General features: G+C 46.0%; 1 protein-coding gene across 1 annotated transcript in view; it reads right to left on the bottom strand.

The window, feature by feature from the left end:
* DOCK4 (dedicator of cytokinesis 4) overlaps window positions 1–20,630 on the bottom strand; it is a 350,501-nt gene that overhangs the window by 8,778 nt on the left and 321,093 nt on the right. Inside the window, exons 37-49 of the mRNA XM_041002001.1 lie at window positions 20,240–20,388; window positions 18,431–18,517; window positions 16,538–16,642; window positions 14,247–14,388; window positions 12,681–12,847; window positions 10,281–10,367; window positions 7,518–7,694; window positions 6,017–6,100; window positions 4,075–4,194; window positions 3,602–3,723; window positions 3,184–3,304; window positions 2,212–2,293; window positions 1,940–2,049 (exon numbers count right to left, since the gene is read on the bottom strand). Coding sequence (XP_040857935.1) covers window positions 1,940–2,049; window positions 2,212–2,293; window positions 3,184–3,304; window positions 3,602–3,723; window positions 4,075–4,194; window positions 6,017–6,100; window positions 7,518–7,694; window positions 10,281–10,367; window positions 12,681–12,847; window positions 14,247–14,388; window positions 16,538–16,642; window positions 18,431–18,517; window positions 20,240–20,388 — 1,553 coding nt within the window. The remainder of the gene's footprint in view (window positions 1–1,939; window positions 2,050–2,211; window positions 2,294–3,183; window positions 3,305–3,601; window positions 3,724–4,074; window positions 4,195–6,016; window positions 6,101–7,517; window positions 7,695–10,280; window positions 10,368–12,680; window positions 12,848–14,246; window positions 14,389–16,537; window positions 16,643–18,430; window positions 18,518–20,239; window positions 20,389–20,630) is intronic.

Here is a 20,630-nt window from a genome sequence, read left to right as displayed (position 1 = left end):
CGAGCTCATCATCTCTAACTAGCATGGGGGATGGACACAGGGACCAGGAATTCAACTCTATTTTTTAATTAAAAAAAGGGGGCGGGGGGAGAAGAGCCCTAGGCTTTGAGAAAGAGAGCCTAGTGTTTAGAAAATTGGCATTTGATTTTGAATATTAATGGCAAATAAGTGTGCTTTAAAAAAATGTGGGGAGGGGAGCCTGGCATGGTACGGTGGCCTAGTGGTTAAAGTCCTTGCCTTGAATGCACCAGGATCCCATATAGCCGCTGGTTCTAATCCTGGCACCCTGCTTCTCATCCAGCTACCTGCTTGTGGCCTGAGAAAGCAGTGCAGGACGGCCCAATATCTTGGGACCCTGTACCGGTGTGGGAGACCTGGAAGAAGCTCCTGGTTCCTGGCTTTGGATCAGCTCAGCTCTGGCCATTGTGGCTGCTTGGGGAGTGAATCATCGGATGGAAGATCTTCCTCTCTGTCTCTCCTCCTCTTAGTATCTCGGACTTGCCAATAAAAATAATAAATTTTTACAAAAATTCTTTCAAAATAAAAAAAGATGTTTAATGTAGGGGAAAACCACTAGCAATTAGCAATTGAGCTCTGGTGTAATTTAGGAGTCCAGAATGTCAGACTGGTAATTTGCAATGCAAATCAGGGACTAAAGGGGAAAGATCAGCCTAAAAAAAAAGCTCTAGGGAATGAACTTTTAATTTTTAATCCTCTGTTAGGTTAAATAAACAACAAAACAAACACTAAACCATGAAATAGCGTATAATTTAAACCTAAAAAAATGTTCGCTTTACACAGCCTCACCTGTTATGTTCAAAAGTGCCAAGTCCTTAAAAACAGAGGTGCTAGAGCCATGTGTATTCCTGAGATTTTGTCAATGCACACACCTACACACGGCATTGGACTTGACCAAGGGCAGAAGGTTCAGGGCAGTTAATGAGGCAAGGGAGGGTTCCAGGGTTCCCCAGCCTGGCAACACGCAGGTGGCACCCACCGTAAAACTGCCCTGGCAACATCAAGTGTCAAGAGAAATCAAACGGGTTACTGTGGTTCCACCAGACACCCTCAGAGACAATGTCTACAAGACCCCAGGGTGGCACAGCGGAGGCTTAGGGACATCACACACTCGGCAAAGACAAAGCAGTCAAGCCAAACACCACTCACTCTCACGCGCTTCCAGGCGCAGCTACAGACTTCTGCCAGGGTGGAGTAGACAAAGACACATTAGCCGGAGCACAAAGAACTCATTTTTTCTGCTCAATTCTCCCCAGGTCATCTGTTAAAACAGCAGAGCCACTCATGGAATCTTTGAAACCACCCAGTAAAGTGCTGCAAGAGGCCGTGGAGCCCAGGGCCCTGCCCTCCTAACAGACTAAGCGGGATGTCCCCACCCTAGGTTTGCTCGGCCTTGCTCATTTACTGCAGTGAGGAGCGTGGAGAAGGCCTGAGCGCTCACTGCCCTTCCCTCCATGCACGGGAGCAGGATGGTGGCGCTGACACAGAGAAATGGCTCCGGAAAGGAAGTGACTGCTCAGTGGGGTGATGGGCAAAGGAAGCCTGCGGAGTGGCAGCATGTTTGCCGACTACAGGCACCTGCACGCGCAGACACACAGACACACACACACTCAGCACAACTCCTTGCTTGTCAGTCTTTAAGGAGCAGCCTTGAACTACAGAACTGGGTCAGCAAGCTCAGATCATCTCCCACTTCCCTTTCCGCACCACTGCTTGGGGACAACCCCATCACACCTGCGACTCGGGAAATGCTGATCTCAGGCAGAGGACCGCAGGGCACTCTGCCCCCAGCTGGACCTCTGGCCCACCACCACCCAGCTGGCTGCTTTGGGAAGCTACGCCATGTTTCTGCACAGGGATGACGTCAGCTGTTCGAGACCCTCTCCCCTGTCTCCCAGCTTGCCCATCCCACAGGGAGTACCTGAGAAGGCTCCACGGGTGTTGGATAAATGGCACTGCACGGTCTCTCTCTAGGGGACAGGCAAGAGTTTTCTCTGGAATGCTTGTGTTTGTCGGACAACAAGGGGGAAGCTGGGAAGAGAAGCAAGAATCATGAGTGTGATGGTAGCCTTGCCCCTGTCGGGAGGCGACTGCCTGTGTGTGTCGGTGGCTGGCCACAGTTGAAGGAAGCTGGGGGTCCCTGGGGTTGGGCTGGGCATCCTCCACCTTGGTTCCCCACATGCTGACACTGACCTCTGGCACTCGATGGAGCCGAACTTGTCACATTAGGCGAAGCTGAGTGAGTAGAGCTCAAGCTTGAGGTAGACGGACTTGGCTGGAAACACACACAGGAGCCGTTAGTGCGCTGGCGAGGGCACCTCAACACACTGACACAGCTGAAAACTGTCAACACTGCTTTTCAAATCAAGCAAGACAAAGGCCTCTTTGAAAGGCTTGCTGACCCAAGCCAAGCGGGCCTGACTACATCAACCCAGATTCTCAGAGGTTGACCACTGCCAAGGGAGCGTGTCCACATTAGTGTCAGCTACAACCAGGGACCTGGTGCCACTCAGCAAGGCACTCCCTAAAGAAGTGATGAGCAGAAAGGCTTCTGGCCCAGGGTACAGAAATGAGCGAAAGCTTCTAAAAGGCACAAAATAAGTTTTTTTCCATTATCTGCACACCTGTGATGAAGGCACCAGTTCAGAAATACATATTGTGCTTCCTTTCCAAAGAGAGCAGCGAGGAAAAGCTCAGCTTAGCCTGACTGCATGAACAGCCATAAGGACCCTTAGAGCAGTGTTTCAATCAAATGTTCTAAGAATTACAATGGCTCTCCTTGTGTCAAAAACACACAAGAAAACCCCTTTTATTCTAGACATTTCCCAACAGGCATGTCAGCAGACACGTCTAACCATGTCTCCTTAAAGTAAAAATAAATTCACCTATTGGAGACGCTGAGTGGCAGTCAGCAGGAGCTGACAATGCTAAGCCCTCCCCCATTTGTTTGCTCATTTGCTCCTTAAAGACAGGAGCAGCTCTCTGGGAAGAGCAGCCTGGGAGAGCCCGAGCCCCGAGAAGCAATGCGAGCGTGCATAGAGTTTGTCCTTCAGCCCTAAGTTCTTGCTTGCAGGTCTGTTCCCGCTTACGGCAGAACGAACAGAAACTCTCGCGATGGAGACAGAAAGGGGATAGACATGAGCAGACAAAAAGCTGGTCAAGTACCTGCATGTTAAAGACTTCATCAGAGCTTTCTGATTGCCCTGTAATATTGCTTACTTCAGCGGAAGCTTGGGAGGACAGTGAGGAGGAAGAGTACCGGTTGACAGCTGGGTAGCTTAATGGGCTGTTTCGAGGAGGGGAAAAGAAAAGGGTCGTTAATTCAGTCCGCACTTCATCCCACGCCGGCGGCGTGATGTGAAACCAGAGGAGGAAACACACCCATTCCATTTTCTGTTGTCGCCCGTCTGCCTCCGCACAATCAGGCTTTTGCGTTTATTTCCCGAACTGCCGCTGTTTTACCAGTGGCAGATGTCTATGGCTGCCTTGAGGGTTCACTATTTCAATAAGAAATGGCATCTCTGACAAGCCGCGCCATACAGAATGAGTGCCAAGCTGTCTGGTTGTTTCGAATGGGGCTTACCTGCGTCTTGGAATTACCCTGGTACCATCCGGGCTCATAGAAGCAGGTGCGGAGTTTCTGCACACGCGAGGGCTGCCGTTTGGGAAATGCACGGGGCTGGCTTGGGTACAGGCGGCAAACTCCTGCAGATACAGGTAAGACAGAAAACTTACACAGCTACGCTATGAGCAAAGCGGCTTGCGAGACGCTGAAGCTTACTAGCTACCCATCCTCCTTGACGTGAAATTTTTACCCAGAGACCTGGAAGGCAAGTTCCAGAACCAGTACAATTCTTCCCCCTGTGACATATCTGTTTTCATAACAAAAAGGACATGACAAAACGGGGGAGCCATGTGATGGTTAATACTAAAATCATGCAGTTTGGCGTGGAGACCACTAGATGTCGCTGTGGGATACGCCACCAGCTCGCTCACAAGCCATGAAGGCGGGGCTGTGGTCCTCAGGTGCCCGCAGTGGATGCACAGTGTACATACCTGGATTCCTAGGCTCGACTTCATCACAAAGAACTGATCCACCAGCTTTTTGTGAAGGGGTCTCATGTCTTGAGGCACAAACTTCTCATGCACAGCCAGGCCAAATTCCAGAATCTGGGCCTTGATGACATAAGGGAGAAAAAAAAAAAAACCCTCTTCATTGCTTGTCTCGCCAAGTGCCTCCTATGGATCCAGGCCTGCACACAGGCGCTCTGCCTGCGTTACTGCTAGCCCCCAGCTCCGACAACACAGCACGGGGCATCCTTTTGGGTGATGGTGGTGAGTGGTTACCGAGCACTGGAAAGTCCTGCCTGAACTAAAAGACACATGGGGGGTTGAACTAGTGTCTGATACCAGGGGCTTGATTTCCCTATGGCTCCCAGCTTCTTCCCTGTGTAATTCAGAGCTCTAGCTGCAAGGCTTCTCAGCAATTCCTTGTTCCTTTGGCCCTCCCAGCCCTCCTCAGAATGGGGCAGGAAATGGAGATGGGAGCTACCTCGCTTTAGGGGGCCCTGGCAGGCTCCTCCTAGGGTCTCCTCTCTGGGCAGATCTCGCTTGCTGTGCCCTCCTCTTGCCCAGCCCACCAGGATTCTCTGTGCCCAGCTCTCCTTCCCACAGACTTTCACATCTGCACTGAACATGAATTCTGTGACACATACTGCTACACTTTAACATGTTATTCCTATTTAAGAATGATAATGCAACAAGAAATCAGGTCCTATTTTTAACAACAATAAAAGGGTTCCTGTTGTGAGGATGTAAAGAGAGGAACATAAATAAGCATCTGTCCTTTGCTTAGCTGTCAATGGTTAGTGCTTCTCTGTTTTGAGTAGCACTGTCTCTTACATTTTACAGTGATCCAAAGAACAAATTCTGCGAGCAGAGAGGACATGGAGTCACTTAACCCCAATGGGTCTCTCATCTGCGCTGTGTAGAAGATTCTAGGTTGCAGGCTGCAAACAGGACCAACCCTGCCCAGCGAACAGGAATATGGAACCTGTGCTCTGGACACCCACTCGCTGCCAGTAACAATCCCGTTAGGTAAACACCTGTGAAGGGCAGAGCCAGCCTGTCAGTCTGAGGCTCCAGGGGATGAGCAGGTGGCGGGGCTGCAGAAGCTCGGGCTCCACTTTGCACACCAGCTCCCAGGTTGACCTCCCGTTTGTTCAGAGAAAGCTGTCAGCTGAGTGCTAGGGAAGCAGGCTGTATTGCAGAGCTGAGGATATTTTCCGGGCACTGGACAAAGAAGGGGGCTGGTCTACCAGCTGGTCCTGCCAACATCTGCTTCAGTCTGGACCCTCTGAGGTTCCACAGGGCTGTCTGTGGTCTCTGTGTTGGTTCCCAGTGGCCAGAAGGCTCCCTGCAGCAGCTGAGCCATGTCCCAAGGACCTGACAGTGGCAGGTGTCGGTTAAGACAACGACGTAGGTGACAAGGCCTTCACTGGGAGGAGTGGGGGTCGTGGGGCTCTGTGTCCACTACTAAACAGACAGGTTTCAGAGCTCCAGGAAGGATGGCGCCCTTTCTAGGTCACCCTCCCAGCTGAAGGTTACCCAAGCTGACAGGGCAGGCATGACTCCTGGGGCACCCGCGGTCAGGTTGGGCAGAGCAAGATGCTGGCCTGAGACAGTACCAGTGTGTCCCTGATGGATCACTCTGGCCTCACCTCCTCGGGAGTGTCTGGAATGCCCTGTGGGAACCACTCAGGCCCCTCTTGGCCCACCAGGATGAGTGCCCTGGGCTACAGGGTCACTTGCTGTATCTTGAGTCGTTGCCTTCTCACATCCCCTGCGCCTAAGATGTGTAAGGGGCCACTGCTGTACACATGCCCTCATACCATCAGCCTGCCATGTCCCGCCAGGGGGCAGTCCCTCCAACCTTCTCTCCTAATACAACTCTTGGACTAAGGCAGGACAGAGAGGCGACGGCTTGTGCCTGCCTTACCTGCTCCAGCATGAGCTCTCTTAAACGTGCAATTTTCTCCCCATCTTCAGGGTGACTTAAGATATATTCTTTGACAAAAAATGCCTAGGGAGAAAAGGGAGAGTCAGCTGAGTCATGAAGTCAGGGAGTTGTGAAAGAAGCATGTGACACGGCTGTTGTTTTTAAAGACCTGGCATGGTTGGAAAAATCACATTATCATAAATGGATAGAGGAATGTCTGATAATTGGCTGGTCAAAGGAAACCAAAAGGAAAAAAAAACAATAAACAAAAAGCAGATTCATGATTGCTTTGAGTCAATGTGACTAAGTAAGGCCTCACCTTCCAGGCTACTGGGTGTTTTTAATCAAAACTAAGAGGGGGATAGCACCATGGCATAGAGAGTGAAGATACCACCTGTGGGCCTGGCACAATAGCCTAGTGGCTAAAGTTGTTGTCATGCATGTGCCTAGATTCCATATGGGCACCGGTTTGTATTTTGGCTGCTCCACTTCCCTTCCGGCTTCCTGCTTCCTGCTTGTGGCCCGGGAAAGCAGCAGAGGACAGCCCAAGGCCTTGGGACCCTGCACTGCATGGCAGAGCTGGAAGAAGCTCCAGGTTCCTGGCTTTGGATCAGCTCAGCTCTGGCTATTGCAGCCATTTGGGGAGGGAAGGAGCAGATGGAAGACCTTTTTCTCTGACAGCAAAGGATATTCCAACTACTGGGTCCATGCAGTCTCACACAGGGGCCCAGGATGGAGCTTCAACTAACTAAATTAATCCTAAAAAAACAAAATTTTAAAAAATGCTAATGATAACAACAACAAAAACCAAGGCAGATGAAAAGCCCACGTAGAGTATCTTCTAAGTGAGACTGTACTTTTCTAAGCCCATGAGTTTCTTTAACCAGAGAAAAATAGTTTAAAGAAGCATTTCTTAAATAATCCTATCTGCTCATTCCATTTTTTCATCCAATAACTGAATTTCCATATCTTTTACTTTCTCTCTTGTCTTCAAAGTTGAGAAGATGGAGTAAGTGGGCATCACAGATGACAGTGTTTTTTTTTTTAAGATTTATTTATTTTAATTTGAAAGGCAACTTCTGGAGACAGAGAAGGAGATAGAGGAGGTTAGCCATCTGCTGCCTCAAGTGGCCACAATGGCCAGAGCTGAGCTGGTCCGAAGTCAAGAGTAGGAACTTGTTTTCACTTTCCAAGGTCTCAGGGACATGGGACAACTTCTGCTGCTGTCCTAGGCCATTAAACAGAATGCTAGGTTGGAAGCGAAGCAGCCAGGACCTGAACCAGGGCCCATATGGAATGCCAGTGCCATAAGGTGGTGGATTAACTTGCTATGCCACTGCACTGGCCCCAGTGTTTGCTTTTTTTCTTTTTTTAACAAAGGACTTGACTCTCCATCTGCAGTCTTTGCATACTGATGCGGATAAATATTTTGAAGAAAATATTCATGAAAACGAATGAACTCATAAGTGGAAACTTTCTCTGAGACATATCACACGCTCACCTCTTGGTACCTGGATACCCCTCCGTTAACTGCAGCATCAATCACCCCATTGAGACACATGGTCAGAGGGTTAATATTCTGCATCTGTCGTGTCTGACATTGGCTGATCAGCGTCTTCAGTTGCTGATTCTTATTTTCCAACACTTCAATGGCATTTTCCAGGGGACTCATTTCTACCTGAGAAGCAAGTAAGCAAACACAGAAAGTAAATTTTATGACATTCAAGAAGAAAGACAAAGGAGATCGTCCAGGTTCTGAATCTGTTTCCCTCCCTCCCCTTGGCTTTTGTGAATATGCCTGCTATCAAGGGCTTTCCAGTAGAACACGGGGTGCAGAAATCAGCCTTACCTGGTCATTGGCAGTGTTTGAAAAGCTTCAGTAGTTATACTCACTGGCTAAAATGTGGTTTGGGCGATCATCGGTCAACAATTCTAGATTAGCCCCACAACAAACCACGGGATGCTTCAAATATCAAAGCATATTGAGAATTTTGCAACTAGCTTTACCTTTTGAAAGCTAAATGTTTAGACTCTGAACCTCATCGTCATCTTTCCTGATGATATTAGATGTAAAACACAATGGGAGGAACATGGATGCCAAGGCGCTCCCGGCCCTGTTGGGATGATGAGAGCTAGGCGCATCTGGACCCCGTATACAGAGATAACTGTACCATAAAGTGGCACAGGAGGGCAGACACTTGGGTGTTACAGAAAACAAGAGCATCATATGCATTTCAGGATCTGTTTATTGACAGAGTCAAACAGTCAGAACGACTCAGATGTGAGGCTCCTAGCTTGGGCTCAGTCTAGCACCTGTTGCTAAAAACACAGGGAGTGCACAGTGAATGGAGGCTCGCTCTGTCTTCACTAACATTATGTAATGAAACCTCTTTCCCAAATTAAACTCTATTGTTTTTATTTATTATTTCACTTAGTGAAATAAGTCTGTCTAGAAAAAGGAAAGTATATATTGTTCTACCTGATTTGTGGTAACTAATATACAGTCTTAAAAAAAACATGGATGAGTGAAATTGACATTTTGAGATTTGATGATTGTTGACAGACCTTGTCTATACTCCTGAGGAAAAGTGATTTTTGTATGGAATACTTGCAGAATGTCATCGCAAAAGTTAAAGGGTGAGGTCAGTGCTATGATGCGCTATGATGCAGCTTAAAACCATCTTTTGATTTTCAGATTCTGGACTGTCGCTAAGGCATTTCAAGTCTTTGGGCACACTGCATTGGATGTACTGTGTAATCCTGTTCCTAAAGACCTTACACAGGCAGAAATAACCTGACATCAACAGAAGGAAAGCAACAGGAGCCAGATACAAAGACTAATAGGCATGGGCTGTGAGATTTGTTGTGGCAGAACATTGGATTCCATATCTGATCAAGCAGGGAGCTGAGGTTTGAAAGGATGCATCCAGTAACGTTCCTGTCTTCATGATCAGCATGCTGTTTTTTATTAGCATGGTGCGTGTGTGTCTGTGACATTTCAAGAGCTAATGCCAGTGGTGAGCTGCACAGAATTGAATGCTCTGGGTAGTTAGGAGCTCAAAACACCCCCTGAATCAAGAAAGCAGCATGGGTGACTCAGAGCACTTCCCACCCGACGCCAATCAGCAGGAAACACACGCGTGAGACTTCTGGGCGCTGTGTCTACCAACTCGTCTTCTGTGGAAGGCACCAGGGAATACCCTGTCAGCAGTGACCAGCTTCAGGGGAACCCTGACTCAGACTATCCAGGAACACAAACGTGCTGAGGCACTGTGCTGAATCAGGGTCAATTTGTTTAGGGAGTCACACTCATTTTCTGATGTTGCACAAATGAAAACCCCATGAAATGCTGAGCTTTAACTGAAGGTGATAAGCTGAGAACGGGTCCCAGGCTGAGAGTTTCTGAGTAAGACAAGCCATTCTTGAAAGGAGTTCTTACTTGTTCATCGACACAGTGAGTTTGTTTCCTAAATAAGGAATGGGCATGCTTTCCTTCAGATTAGAGGACAGTGGCTGTCAAAGGGCTTGCCTTGGCCATGATGGACGAGAGAGGTGGTGAGATGCCAGGGTTGTGTCTGACAACAGGTGCTGCCAGCCTGCAGAGCAGCAGGGATGGGGAGAGGTGCACCCTGCCCTGGCTGCCTTCAGTAATCGCTTTCCTCGGAAACAGGAGTGGTGTGCAGGGGGGTGCTGGGGGCATGTTTGACCAGCAGAAGGCTCCTGCTGCTGTGGCAGTACCCACTGGTCTCCAGCCAGGACTTAAGGATACCCAATCTAGAAAAGGTTAACACAACTTCATGGAATCAGAAACATCTGGGTTCTACGTGATCTCTGGAAGAGGCTATTCACCTATTGGTAAAGATTGGGAGACCAGAGATAACTCCTCATGGCCTTGCTGTAATGACTCGGTAAGATGACATAGCTAAATGTAGCTCTGAAGGTCACACAGCTCTGACAATTAGGAATGCTTGATTTCCACATCCCCCAACGCAGGGGTCTGAGTAGCTTTTTTTTTTTTCCCTTAAATGTTACAATTATAGTTGTCTCAAAAAAAAAATACCTACCTCTGGTTGGAGGTACTAGGAAGAGAATGGATACCCTCCACAGCCCTGGGCACAGCAGTCAGCACCACATGCATTGGATTATGTCCAAGGACTTTGCATCAAATGCAAAAGCCAAGGACACGGGGCAGGCCTGCAGGGGAGCAGCTGTCTCCAGCATGCTTCCAGGAGAGCCGTAGCTGAGACTTTGCTGTTATACTTACCACTTCGCGCTTCTCCACTTCAAACCAGCGGGAAATGCCAGGCAAACTCTGCACCAGGTATAACGAGGTTCTCTCTACCCAGAGACTCTGCAAAAACCAACAACCAAAGTAAGTCTCCAAGTCATCCTTCCGGCTACCGAGCGCTGACAGATGCTCGCCATCTGCTTTCTTTACTCTTCCTTCAAGCACTCTTGAAGCACCATGGGAAGAAACTGCTGAAACTTAAGTGAACAATCCCACTGGGAGTTCTCTGAAACTTAGGTCTACATAGAGCAAAAGTCAGATTTAAACTGTCCAGTCTTCTAGGTCTATCTTAAAGAATAGAACATCTGGAACAAGTAACAGTTTCAGAGAGTCAATGCAAGGCTAGGATAAAGGGATCCAAAAGACACGGGCTGGAACTCACATGGTCTCATCTTCCCATTTCAAAGATGGAGACACATAGGCCCCAAAAGCCCAGTGCTTTTCCTAGGGAGGCCCTGGCCTAACACGCATCCACTGGAACCTCAAAGTCCTCCTGCAGAGCTGCAGGCATGGGGCCACAGCTTTTTGTACCTGTTGACATGGCAGCCAGCTGGGCAGTCACGTACTTACAGCCAAGGGTACCACTGTCAGGCCACAACTGACTTTCGCAGGAGCTGTTGGTGAGTCTAGGTTTCTCTTGGCAATTGGTTTGAGCATGCCCATCTCAACTTCCTGACTGAGACCAGTGTGTTTCCAAGAGGACAAGGCACTTCCTGACATCATGCCATTTATTCAAACAACAGATGGGACGACTAAAAGTGGTGAGATATGTGTTGGAGTGACAAGATGCTGTAACCTGCCCTGAGTAGCACAGTGACACAGGGAGACTAGCTCTGTGACAAGAGCTGGCAGGGTTGTGGGTGACAGAGAAGCAGAAACACACGTGCTGAGGGAGGAGAAAGGTTGTACAGGTGCAGAGCGAACACAGGGGTGGATGCGGGCGTGTACGCCACACTGGGAAAGAGGCCAGTCATTTCCGGAGGAGGTGACATGTGAGCTGTCTTGGGACGAGGGAGCAGGAGTTGGCCAGGAGGGGTTTGCACAGGCAGGAGGAAGCGGCTACACAGACACAGAGCTTGGGAAAGGGCAGGGCGAGAGGAAGGCAGAAGCTGCGTAGTGATGATGGAGGGGAGGGTGGCTGGGTGCGGTGTGGAGGAGAAGGTTCCAGAGTGATGCTTTAGAGCAAGCTTCCAGGCGCTGTAAGTGCAGGAACAGGATTCAACTCTAGAATTTTTTTTTCCCAGGAGGATCTCTGGAGGTGATGACAAAATTCAGTGACAGTCATGAGGAAATGTGACTCAATGAAAAAAAAAAACACCAAGCAAGGGAGAAGGGGTCAGATGGTGGGGTTCCAGAGGTCAAGAGGTCAGGGTGCTGACTCCCCTGGTGTCCCACTCAGACACTCGCTAGAAGGAACTGCAAGGAGAACTCCTCCCCATGTGGACTAGGTCTTTCATGGACTTCTCAAGAACAGAATGAAAAACTGTAAGGAACTAGCGAGCGATCACAGATCTCCACAATATCCTTGTGGTGTTTGGAGCAGTTTCCTGGCCTTCAGATTTAAGTCATCAAATCCTGCACAAAACCCTGACCTGTGTTCAACCTCATCGTCCCTCTTCCCCTTGTGACCTCTCGGCTAGGAAGAACTGCTGGGCTTCCTTCCGGGGCACTGGGAACTGACGAGGAACCGACAATCAGAACTTCACTTTCTGTGCCTGGTTTAGGTGGACACCGACAATCCAGGACTCTCCCTGCTTCCCTCTCCTCACTGTGTTTCTAAGGAAAGGGTGGGTTACACTTTTTCTGCTGATCAATCCTGCCTTTTTCCCCCCATTGGGGTTCTAGCCCAACTAGCAAGGCACAGAACCAGAGTCAGACGTTCATCCACACATGCACACATTGCAACAGTCACATCGGGGTCCTCTCTGGATTTGACCAGAAAAAACAGCAGTGCTCAGCACAGCACTGACCCACCACTCCAGTCACCCACACAGCAGTTCCCTCTTGTCTCAGGATCCACTGCCCCCAAACACCGTGCTCATCTATACTCACACTAAGTCCCCTGAGTGTCCCTGAGTTCAACTCTGAGTTGTCACAGAGATGAAGGGCAGGTGGCACAGGAACTGTCCCAGAAGGCTCACTTTGGCAGGCCCTCCTAAGAGTTACTGAGTCAGAATTCCTGGGCTAAGGGCAGGGTCAGCAATGACCCCTTGGCCCTGATGCATCCCAGACTGGGAGAACCACTAAACCAGATGGTTCCTGGACTCTCTTCCAGTCCATAACTGGACACCACCTTGAGTAACTATTTCTCCAGTGTTATGCTATGAGGAGCTCGCAATCCATGTGAAGAAAAGGGTAACAAGAATTGTATGGTACCTTGAATTCATTCTCTTTATCCTTTGTGCCTTTGTGAAATGGGCGGTCATAGCGGAATTTCCAGATGTGGTTCACTTTGTAGAAACTTTTGATGTTGTCTGGCACACCCTCTCTCTGCAGCACCTCCTGGCTCTCTGGAATGGGAGTGACGGCATAGATCTGCAGATCTGGGATGACAGAGTCAAGGAAGAAGCCCAAGCAGACAAGCTCCACGAGTCCAGCTTACGCAGAGCTGTGGCCGAGACAAGGGCGTGGGTAACCATCGGGGGCTGCACAGAAGATGCCAAGAACTCACTTCATACAAGTCAAGCAGATGACTGGCCTTGAACTAGCTCTGGGCAGGGGATCTGCACAAAGTAGCCACTTGAAAGGTCTGTGGCCTGTGAGTGCCCATGTCAGCGATTGTGTTTTAATGAGGATGTCAGGAAAGACTCTGAGAAAAATCACTTATCCATAGGGATGCAAGGCTCTATCAAAACTTACTGTTTGTTAAAAAGATATAAAAGTAAATGTTAGGTTTGCCAACCACCAGAGAAAGAAAAGCTTCGGTTAACTGTTTAAAGAGGCCTTTCCTGGGGGGCACTCTGTTCTCAGGTCTTATCTCTGCACAACTGAGAGGCAGAGAGAAAGTGGGAGCCCTGGGGATGAAAAAGCATACAGAGACACATGCAGGAGGCTTTTCCACCCCTCCTGACGTGGAAGCGGAGTGGGTGTCCCTTGGTCAGTAAGAGAAGAAAGACCGGTCATGACATTGACAATGACTGACATTTTTCCCCGTGGGACCCCTTCCCACATTTGTGTTATCTGTTCTCCCAATCTTCAGGAGCAAACCATTTTTAGTTGTAGCTGATTCTTAAAAAAATTATATTCAGTGAGTATCCTAGTGCAGGTTTATTTACTCCTCTTTTCAGTTAAAAAAGAACAGCATCCTTCCTCACGCAATTTCTTGCTTTTCTTGTGCTTTGGTTTCTGCTTTAAATGGTAGACATACCTGCCAACGGGATTTCAAGGTTTTCTTTATGATCATTTCTCTCAGGAAGAGGCAGAGCGATTCAGAGAGGAGGGCGGGAGGGCGAACTGGCGCTGTCTAAAATCCGTGATTCCACGTTAGGTGCTTGTGTTTAGACAAGTGGCGGTGATCCACACAGTCATTACTAAACAACCATCCAGGCTGTGACGACCAAGCGTCTCCCCGCCCCCAAGGGACCCCTTTCTCTTCCTGTCCTCATTCCAGAATAAAAATGCCAAGGGAAAATAGGGTGAATGATGTATTCCAGCCAATACAATGTTATCACTGTTGCAGGAAATGTCAGAGGGAACCATCCTAAGGGACAGCTCCAAGAAAGAGATGGAAAAGGAGGGCTGACACAGAATGGTTGTAAGGAATGAGAACACAGCCTTTCATAGGGTCTTCAAGGGACTTCTTCCCAGCGGGCAGCAGGTTAAAGAAAGTGAACAAAGTGAGAAGATGATGAGAAAGAGGGAGAATTAGAATGCGGTTCTATCAGCTTTGGGTTTGGCAGCCAGTGTGTCCAACTGGCAGGCGGCTTTTCTGGGTGTGGATACACTGCGCTTCTGCTTGGAAGATGGTCTCGTCAGGCTGGTTGGCGTGTTGCATGGCGATGGCATGGGGGAACTCGTTCAGCATTCTCTGTTGGAAGGCTTCCAGTCTCTCGTAGTCATGCCCTCGACACACAAACTCCTTATTCTGGAGGTAAAGCCAAAAAAGGAATCAGGATCAAATGATTGAGTGCATTGATTACAGAGAGTGGCCAACACATTTGGCGCAGGCGGTAGCTGTGCATAAGCTCTGTGTGGCTGTGTTAGAATAACAGCAGCAAAACGACACTCGCAATGGGCCAGAGAATTTGCCTGAACTGAAAATAGTGAGCAAAAACTGTTAAGCCCCCAGGCCAGCACCTTCACTCCTGCTAGTTCATTTGCAAGAGATGCAAAAGCATTGCTGAGTTCAAAGCCCCCAAACACAAGAACAAAACCAGCAATCGTGTTCCTGCTAAATCTTCATGAATACAGGTGTTAAAGATGATTTTTAGAAACCATCTATCAAACTTACATGGATAAATTCACAATTTTGGAGGGAAAGTAAGTAAATGAAATCTCTAAAACGTGTGTTTTATTGCATTTTTAAAAAAGATTTATTATTAGAAAGGCAGATTTACAGAGAAGGAGAGTCAGAGAAAGATCTTGCATTCACTGATTTACTCCCTCAATGGCCAACATGGCCAGAGCTGAGCCAGTCTGGGTGCTTCTGTCAGGTCTCCCCCAAGGGTGCAGGGCCCCAAGGCTTTGGGTCATCCTCTACAGCTTTCCCAGACCACAAGCATGGAAAATGGAGTAGCTTGGTCATGAACTTGCAGTCCTTTGGGTAAACATATGGAATCTGGGTGTTTGCAGGGGTAAGATTCACCAATTGAGCTAGTGCCCTGAGCCCAGGTTGATGTTTTCCTGTGGAAAGTTTGAAGTACCTCCTCTATAAATATTCTGTGGTACAGAACTCTTTCATTTAGATAAGAAAATTTCCGTCACTTCAAAAAGAAACTGAGCATCCATTAGCATCGCTCCCTAAACCCTTCTCCCAACCCCTGTTAAGCATGTCCTTGTGTTTGCATAAAATAGAATGAAGCCATGAGACCTTTTGTGATTTGCTTCTTTCAATTAACATGATATTTTCGAAGTTCACTTGTTCTGTAGTACAGATCAGTATTTTGTTCCTCTTAATTGTTGAGGAACATCCCATTGCACAAATATACTAAATTTTCCTCTGTTCTTAACAGCTATTTGGGCTGTTTCTATTTCCTGCCTATTATGAACATTCAGATACATGTTTTTCTAGGGCACAATCCAAGCATTCTTTCATGCATATCTAGAAGTGGAACTGCTGGGTTGAATTCATCAACATTCTTTAAAGAGCCCACTCTCCATGAAAACAAAATAACTTATTTTAAATCATAAAACAGCTAATTTAATTGAGCTCACAAGCTGATCAGAATTGATCCAGCAATTACAGGAAGTTTTATTTATTTATTTTAAAAGATTTTACTTATTTTGGAAAATCACAGTTACAGAGAGACACATAAAGAAAGATCGCCTATCTGCTGGTTCATTCCCTAAATGGCTGCAAAGGCCAGTGCTAGGTCAGGCTGAAGCCTGATTACTGAGATTTAAAATTGTTAACACAATGGTAAATTTTTATATATTATTTCAGACATTTCTGCTTATCTGTTAGGAAAAACCAATTTCCCTTTTCTACTGATGTTTTCCTGTTAGAGAGATGTCATACTGAAGTAACCAACTAATAAGATACTACTTGGGAGAAAGTAAAAGCGAAAAAGCAGAATCAAATATTTCCTTCTCTACTACGTACCTCAGATATCCCGAAAATTTTCCTTTGTAAAAAGTTTATACCAGTAATAAAGTAATTTTTTTTTCTAAATGACATTTATCTTTTCACAAAGTAACCTAGAAGGCCAAATAATACCCTTCACATGATTCTGGAGGTAGGTTTCCATCTGATGTAAAATTGCATTCCTTTCTGTAGTCTATAGTGTCCCATTATTCTCTAATGTTAACGCCATGGAAATTGCCAACTGGATAGAACAGTGAATAATACACCAGGGAAACTACAATTACCCCAAATTGCTCATAAAATACAGTCAATTTAGAAAGGAATGCATTGTTTGAAATCTTGGAAAACTATTTTAAATAAGACATTCTAGATTAATATGTTTGCCAACCAAAAGGTTAAAAATTGTTTTTATCAAATGCTATCCATATGTAAGTTTTATTGATTGCGAGATCTGTATTGGATGTAGCAACTCAAACAATATAGTACTTACTCTCAAGAAAAAAGGAAATTTTTTCCCATAGAACCCGACTCTAAAGAACTCTGGCTCCAGACGCTGCTGATCCATAATTTTGTCATACAGAGAGGCCTCCATCATCTGGGAAAGCAGAACAGAAGTTCACAATATATCATCTCAGTGTGCAGCTCTCCCAACCTGCAGAAGAGGACATTTCTTCCCTGGCATGCAAATCTAATTGCAACCCAGTTGGCAGAAAAGTCTTGACTTCTTTTGGAAGGCATTAAGGGCAGGGCTCTGACAATGGAGCCCCGAATGTCCAGAAGACAAACACTTTTAGCTTTGGTGTCCTTACTGTCTCTGTCACGACTCTGACTGCCAGACCCATAGGCAGCGGTTTGCCCATTTCATGGGTTAAGAATATTACTGTGTGTTCTCCCCACAGAAAGACATTTCTAAGTTCAGAGGAAATACATTCTTCACAGTTAGATAGAAATCAACTTGAATGATCAGAAGCAAAGCTTTTCTGGAGAATTTCTGCCAGACCGATTTATCTATGGACTTGCCTCCCCAATACTTGGTAATTCAGGATATATGGAAGGCACAACTTTGTCTATATTGCACATGGATAAACCAACAAACCAAACCAAAGGAGACTCATCGGACAAAGTGCTGTCTGGGCCAAAAGCTCTTAAGTGTGTCTCTGATAGGGCTGAAACAGTGAAGCATATAACGCTTATGGTTTCCCATTCATAGTCTCATCATCCCCAGGGAAGGGCTGATATTGCACTTGCAGCTTCTGCCCTCATGCATATCCCCTTAACAGCACCCTACAGAGCAGTTGGTATGAAGTGTAATGCTTTGGGTTTATAAAAATCTTAGTGACTATGGTACCCTAGGGCTCTCACGGGTAGACGCTGTAACCTCATTTCTATCACAGGGACAGGATGCTGAGAACAGCCACGTTTTTACATGTATCAGTAGTACCTGCCATGATTGGCATGATGAACTGATGCTAAAGCAAGGTTCTTCTCCTTGGTTTTCACATTGGGAAAAATATTGATGCAATGCTGACACGAAATACGGTGCTAAGCACATAGCCAGGTCCTACCAGGTGAGTAAGTTATTTGCAGTATAAGGGATTTCATGAGCTGTTAAAGGTTTATTCAAATGGCTATCTCAAAATCAAAAGGAAACATAATGTTTAAAAAATATATATGTAAGTGTTTACACACACACAGCCCGATGGTGTCATTTTAGAAACCCTGAAGATCTTAAGCGCTCATCAGGAAGCCATCCATTAACAGACAGCACAAAATGCTCAGACTAAGGATTTTGAAGGCAAGAAGGACTTGTTTGAACCTCAAAACCAAGGAGGCAGAAAATGTGTGGCTTAAGGACATAGACTTTAATAAAGTCCTTGAGCTCTGGGGTATTAAGATGTTGGTTTAGATTTAGAAGAAAAAATATACTTCTGATGCTAAAAAAGAATTGACACCCATAGAGTCCAGGCATCAGTTATTTACAAATGGGTTATCTAATCAAATGTGTATAATCTAGCTTTGCTGATTACAGTACCAAGAATAATATTTGCAACAGAGGTTTAAGTATAAGCGGGAAGCTCTTCAAATAATGTAGAGGATTGCCACAATAAATAAAAGTATTAATCCTGGATTAGACCGTATGTTTTAGACTTAGTGTTTCAAACATAGATCAATGGCTCACTTTTTGTCAATTAATCAAAAGTATTATCTAGATCACTTGGCTAGTTATTTGGATAAAAAGCTGAGTATGCTTTAAAGAAAATACACATTGGAGCAGGTGTCTGTAAGACTTATCGAGATGATCACAAAGCTTTCATAGATCATTCTGCGAAGCAAATAAAAATGGGATGTCATAGCTGAATTAGCAAACATCCAGGCACCTTACCCTCATCTTGCTCAGGTTCCTGTAGTCATAATAATTCTCATACTGTTCTGCGATCTTCCGGCACAGGATAATGCCATTCTCCCAGCACTGCAGACGAACGAATGATAGCAACGTAACCATCCACTACATGTACTTACTTCTGCCCAAAGGCCCAGTCATGACCGTTTCTGAATCACAAAGCCTTACTCTTTAAATTATGTCATATTATCACTACAACGTTAAGCAGGAAAAATACCAGGTAGTGAACATGTGAACTATTAGACATCTTCAGAAAGCTAGAGATCATAATGCAACACAGCAATCATTAATACACGGCGGAGAGGCAATACTTTGTGGTGTTGTTTCACAATCATTATCTCAAAAATAACTACAGTCCCAGCATGGCAAAATACGTGGATATAAAGAGGCTGTCAGTGCTGAGGAGGGAAATGCAGTGACCCAAAAGGTCCAATTATCTAGGGTTGGTACCCTGGATTCCTTGGTTGGCTAAGTAGTGCCTGCAAATTCTGAAGGTCTAACTCAGCTGGTTATTTTCAGTAGAAATGAAAAAAAAAATTCTCTGATCTAGCATATGAGCAGACAATCTCTTATTGCAAAGGGCCAGTCAAGTTTTCAGGGTTTGAGAATCATATAGCCTTTGTCACAAGTTTTTAATTCTGCTGAAACATGAAAGCAGCTGTAGACATGAAAGAACATGGTTGTGTTCCAAAAATAATCTGTGGACACAAACGTGGTTTTCACAGAATCTTTACAAGCCACAAAACAGTGCTCTTTTGAGTTCTCCCAACCATGTAAAAATGTATATGTGATTTATAGTTGTGTTCTACAAAAAGGCAGGCAGCAGCCATTGGAACGACAGACCACAGTTTGTAACCCCTGGTCAAGTACAGGCTCCATTACATGAAGGTGGACATTTGCTAACAGCTATTTCTGCAAGTGGAAATTTTATAGAGGGAGGATACAATGACATTTCTTTCGCTATTAACGTAATGATATGTCAGTGTAGTTAAATAAATAATAAAGCAGGATACGAAAAGCAATTTCCTTGCATCAATTTTTTTTAGGTGTACCCAATTGTATTCTGCAAAAAAATGACAGTTACCAGTAGTATTTTAATTTTGTGTTTAACTTTTTGCAATTTGGAAGATGTATTTAAATCTCAGACATATACTAACGTTGTTCAGTGGTGATCAGATTCAGGTTTTTTTTTTTTAAAGAGTTCTATAAATCCCTGAATAAGCAGGGCTTGAAAAAGTATCATGCACACAGAATCATGTTGCAAGCCAGTGAGGTTTATGCAACACAGTATGGCATCTCTAAACATATGAAGGGATTCCAGAAAAATTTTATCATTAGAGAAAAAAGGTGAAATGAAGTAAAATGCACACCAAGTTCAGGAGGGGGTGAGACTTAGAGAATAAAATCCCTAGGCTTTACAATCTACTGTGCGCTCCCCAAACTCATGGGCTGAAATCTTAGCCTCCAAAGTGAACAGGCGAAGATATCAAGCTCAAAACCTCTAGAGCCACCTTTCTCAGAGTGCAATGCCAAGTTCTTGCACACAGGGATATCCTGGAGTCCTTCTTCAAATGGCAGATTCAGCAGTCACATGTCACACCTCTTAAACAGTACACCTGGGAGGAGGCTTGGGAACCTGCATTTGAACATGCTCTTGGGTGTGTCTCATGCACATTAAACTATGAGGATCCCTACTTGACGAGGTGGATAGTAATAAACTAGAAGGAAGAGCAAAAGGGACAGGAACACATAGAGTCTAGGAGAGATCTCAGGCTAGGCTGGGCGACTTACTTTGCCTCTGTCAAAGTTCTGGATGATGGTGAGGTGCAAGTGCTCTTTGCGCTGCCACTCTGTTTGCATGGGGTAGGTCAGGAACTCCCTGAGGGGCCGGTCGGACCATTCCAGCAGCTCATCATACAACAGCAGAGTATATGCCGCCTCTGTAAGTTGGGTGGGAATGCAATGGTTAAGGCAGGATCCCAGACTAGCCCTATTCAGTGGAGACCAGTTCGGGTTAAACTGCAGTGAACACTATTTCTGAATTTCATGATACAGCCAACAAACAAAACAACCTAAAAACCAAAGCAAAAAAAAAAAATTCTGTCTATCATACATGCGATAGTAGGTTAATAAATGCTGATGACCCCTGCATGATAGCAGTATCAGAGATCTGTATTTCATC

This window comes from Ochotona curzoniae, unplaced genomic scaffold, assembly GCF_017591425.1.
Source record: "Ochotona curzoniae isolate NIBS_2020 unplaced genomic scaffold, NIBS_Ocur_1.0 scaffold_2476, whole genome shotgun sequence".
Classification (NCBI taxonomy): Eukaryota; Metazoa; Chordata; class Mammalia; order Lagomorpha; family Ochotonidae; genus Ochotona; species Ochotona curzoniae.
The sequence above is the reverse complement of the archived record's forward strand: the minus strand, read 5'-3'. Positions and strand labels throughout refer to the sequence as shown.